We start from the raw sequence: 3,609 nt of genomic DNA, 5'->3' as shown, positions 1-3,609 counted from the left end.
AAATTAAACTACCTGGTTGAAAGTTGAACTTCTTTGTTAAAAATCCATTTTTGTTGTTGTTGAAGATTCATCATTTTAGTTGACCATTCAACTATTTTATTGAAAATTGAATTATTTTGTTAAAAATTAAATTATTTTTTTAAAGTTATCTGTTAGTGGATGAAAATTCGTCTTTACGGATAGAAAATTTGTCCTTTTAGATTGACAATTTAACGTCTTCTTGGCTTAAAAATTCAACCATTTGGTTGAAACTACAACTGTTTTGTTCAAAATAAAACTATTTTGTTGATACATTATCACTTCTGATTGAAATGTCAAATATTTGATTATAAGTGAGAATTTTCGATTGATGATTTTTGTATTTTTCGGAATATTCAACTATTTGGTTAAAAATAAATCTTTTTAGGTTAAAAACTTAACTATATGGATAGAAATTCAACTATTTTGTTAAAAATTCATATTTTTTTAAATGGTTGAAAATTTACCTTTTTAAGTCCCTCTAGATTGAAAATTTACCTTTCTTTTAAAATTTTTTGTTTTTTTTTGAAAGTTCAACTATTTGGTTGAAAATTCATGTTTGTAGATTGAAAATTTAACTAATTGGTAAAAATTTCAATTATTTTCTTGAAAATCCATCTCAGTAACTTTATTTAAAAGAATTAATTTCCTTATTTTTATGAAAAATCACCCTATTTCTCCTCTTTTAAGAGCATTCTGGGCTGTGAAATCTGAAATAGTCATTTTTCTAGATCCCGTTATTCTTATCAATAAAATCCGGATATTTGTATTGAAATATCGCTACACGTAGCAACTACCTGCATTTTTAAGAGAACTGGTTTTCGATTTTTTTTTTCATTTTTTTCTCAGTTCAGAAAAATACAAACAAATTAAGTGACAAAATTCGTAATTTCATCTTTATGAATTTTTATCTGAAGATGAAATGCTGAAATAAACTCACTACTGGCAGAAATTATTTAAACTGCACGCCCAGAACAGAAATAGACCAATTAATATTTAACTTAATCATTATAAATAATTTTTGTAAACAAATTATTAACTGTGACTTGATAGAAAAAATTTGGTTTTACTCTAATTGCTAAGATTTTAAAGAAATTTTAGTCTAAATAATATGTATTGTAAATAACAATTTCTATAACAAAATGTCCCAAAAAACGTTCCCCTGCAGACAAAAATGAGTTTTTGTTTACCCATTGTTGGAATTACGTTATTTTGGATATTTGCCCAACATAATTGATCAAAAGTTCACTTATATGGTTGTTATATACATTTGTTCTAAACATTTGTTTTAAAAAGCTTAGATTTATTATTTCTAAATTAAAAAGCCGTTTTGTCACTCATAATTATCCGACGATAAGTTCAGAGTGATTTTAAATTTGGATAAGACGCTTTTAATAACGATTTGCGGAATTTTTATTATCAAATTCTTTAAAGAAATATTTGAATCTGCTTTTTCCTTGCAACAAAAATGCATTTTTTCTAAAATTATTGTTCTTTCTGTTCTTTAAGCGTTATCTTAAAAATGTAATGCTAAGAAGTTCTAAAGAAAAAAACCCTTAAAATCGGTCAAGACATACGAGCTGTAGCCGATTCTGAACAATAAATTCTAGGTCGTTTTCCAAGATTAACTTCATGGTGTTTGGCTCATTTTCTGTCTTAAGTTTAATTAATCTACTGTACATAAATTTTCCATATTCTTTTTTTTTATTTCTGCAATTAATATTGTCTGAATAGTTTCAGTTTTTTTTTTGTAAAGATTTATAATTTGCATCCAGTCAACGAGCTTTTAATTGCTAGAGGTTTTTTTTTTGTGTTTTTCATTATAAAATCGTGATATTGTGCTCGTAATCTTTCAATAGGTCAAGATTCTGTAAATAATGTAATTATTTCAATAAGCGTAAATGTATATAGTTTCTAATGTAAAAAGATGTATGCTTTGGGAAGAAAGTATCATCACTGCTCGAAAGCATGCTTTACCTGTATGGAATGGCCCCCTTTTTCGTATTCGTGATCTTACATATATTCGGTATTGAAAATGCAGGTGGCTTCTCCTAATAAAAAGTTGGATCCCAAAGGAACTGGAAATACTCCCTCGGGTGAAGGGGTACTAGCTAATTTCTTTAACTCTTTGTTATATAAGAAAAGTGGCTCTTCACCTGGCCCACCAGGTTCTCCAGCTAGCGTTGGAACTAGCCCTGTTAAAATTGGTAAGTACTTAGCAGTTTGCAAACATTTTACATGAGTTTTTTTACCCTCCTTTTGTTATTCTTTTGGTGGAATATTCTTATTCCAAAGAAACGATTTCCGTCAAAAAAAAAAAGAATTAATTTCTTTTTTCGGTTATTTCTATTAAGCGAGCTGGAAAAACAAATTTAGATGAGTTTTGTACTCTATTAGATTGAAATACATTAGCTGATACCTAATGCGAATAGAATCTGCCAACAAATATTAACATTTTTATTACCTTTACAATTTCTATGATTCTAATTCAAAAATTTTTTATTTTACTGTTCTGAGTTTGAAACGTTCAAGTTTACATATGATCGTGCAGTTTTGAATATCCAATGCTTGAATGGTTTTAGTTTGAATGTCTCAAATATTAAATTATTTAGTGTTTTGAATTTGAATTTGCATTTAATTAAAAATGTTCCATTCTTTCAGATTTGCAATTTAAAATTAAAGATTAATCTCTGAAGAAAAGTCTCTGGTGATATTTAAAAATGTCAAATGTTTCATTTTGAGGTAATGTCTACATTTAAAGTCCTTAAAATTAAACCCATTAGAATTAGTTTAAAATGGTGCAATTTTGAATCCCAACTTTTAGAAGAGGTTTTATTTCCGCAGTGCCTTAAACATAAAATTGTTCAGTTTTTCAAGTTTATATTTGAAAGATTTTTTTATTTTAATGTATTTTCTTATATCTTAACTTGTAACCTTTTTCTCTAGAGAGCTTGAACTTTAAACGTAACATAATTGTTTTAAAATGTGACGGAAATTAATTTAAAACTATTACATTTTTCAGATTTTAAATTGCAAATTGAAGAATATATTTCTGAAGAAAAGTCTCTGATGTTTTACAATTGTTCTTATTTTTTGTATGGTTCATAGATCGATTTTTCGTTTTAGTATTTTCAAAATGGCGTCTTAATGGCAAAATTTCTGTGAAAACATTCATGATTTTTTTTACAATAAACGATGCGCTTTTCGGAAAAATCATCAAGAATAAAAAATTCTTGTAATCAGCCTTCGGTAAAAACCCTTGTAAAACGCTTCGGAAAAATTCAGGCGTATTCCTCGGCTGATTACAAGAACTTTTTATTCTTGACAAATTTTCCGAAAAGCGCATAGTTTTTCAATACAAAATTTCCAACGACTCCGTAACCTTTATTGCACTCTGACATCAAACCACACCTTCACCGCATTGTCATCCTGGGAATTTTCGAGTACACCCAGCAAAAAAAAATGCCAAAGCGTAAAGGCTTAAAAATGGCAACAAACTCCGAATCGGAATGGGATTCCGATGAAAATGATGAACGTATCATCATACCTAATCCAGATTACTCTGGCTCTGACGGAGATGATTCATCAGAT

The 3,609-nt window shown here is 28.1% G+C and overlaps 1 protein-coding gene across 3 annotated transcripts in view; it reads left to right on the top strand.

The window, feature by feature from the left end:
- The window catches only part of LOC117180828 (cytoplasmic dynein 1 light intermediate chain 1), a 34,673-nt gene that overhangs the window by 24,212 nt on the left and 6,852 nt on the right, over window positions 1–3,609 (top strand). For 2 of the 3 annotated variants that reach the window (XM_033373351.1, XM_033373350.1), the window contains exon 9: window positions 2,060–2,225. In XM_033373351.1, coding sequence (XP_033229242.1) covers window positions 2,060–2,225 — 166 coding nt within the window. The remainder of the gene's footprint in view (window positions 1–2,059; window positions 2,226–3,609) is intronic. The other variant, XM_033373353.1, reaches the window with a different exon arrangement.

This window comes from Belonocnema kinseyi, chromosome 9 (assembly GCF_010883055.1).
Source record: "Belonocnema kinseyi isolate 2016_QV_RU_SX_M_011 chromosome 9, B_treatae_v1, whole genome shotgun sequence".
Taxonomy (NCBI): Eukaryota; Metazoa; Arthropoda; class Insecta; order Hymenoptera; family Cynipidae; genus Belonocnema; species Belonocnema kinseyi.
This window is presented reverse-complemented; position numbering and strand designations above follow the sequence as displayed.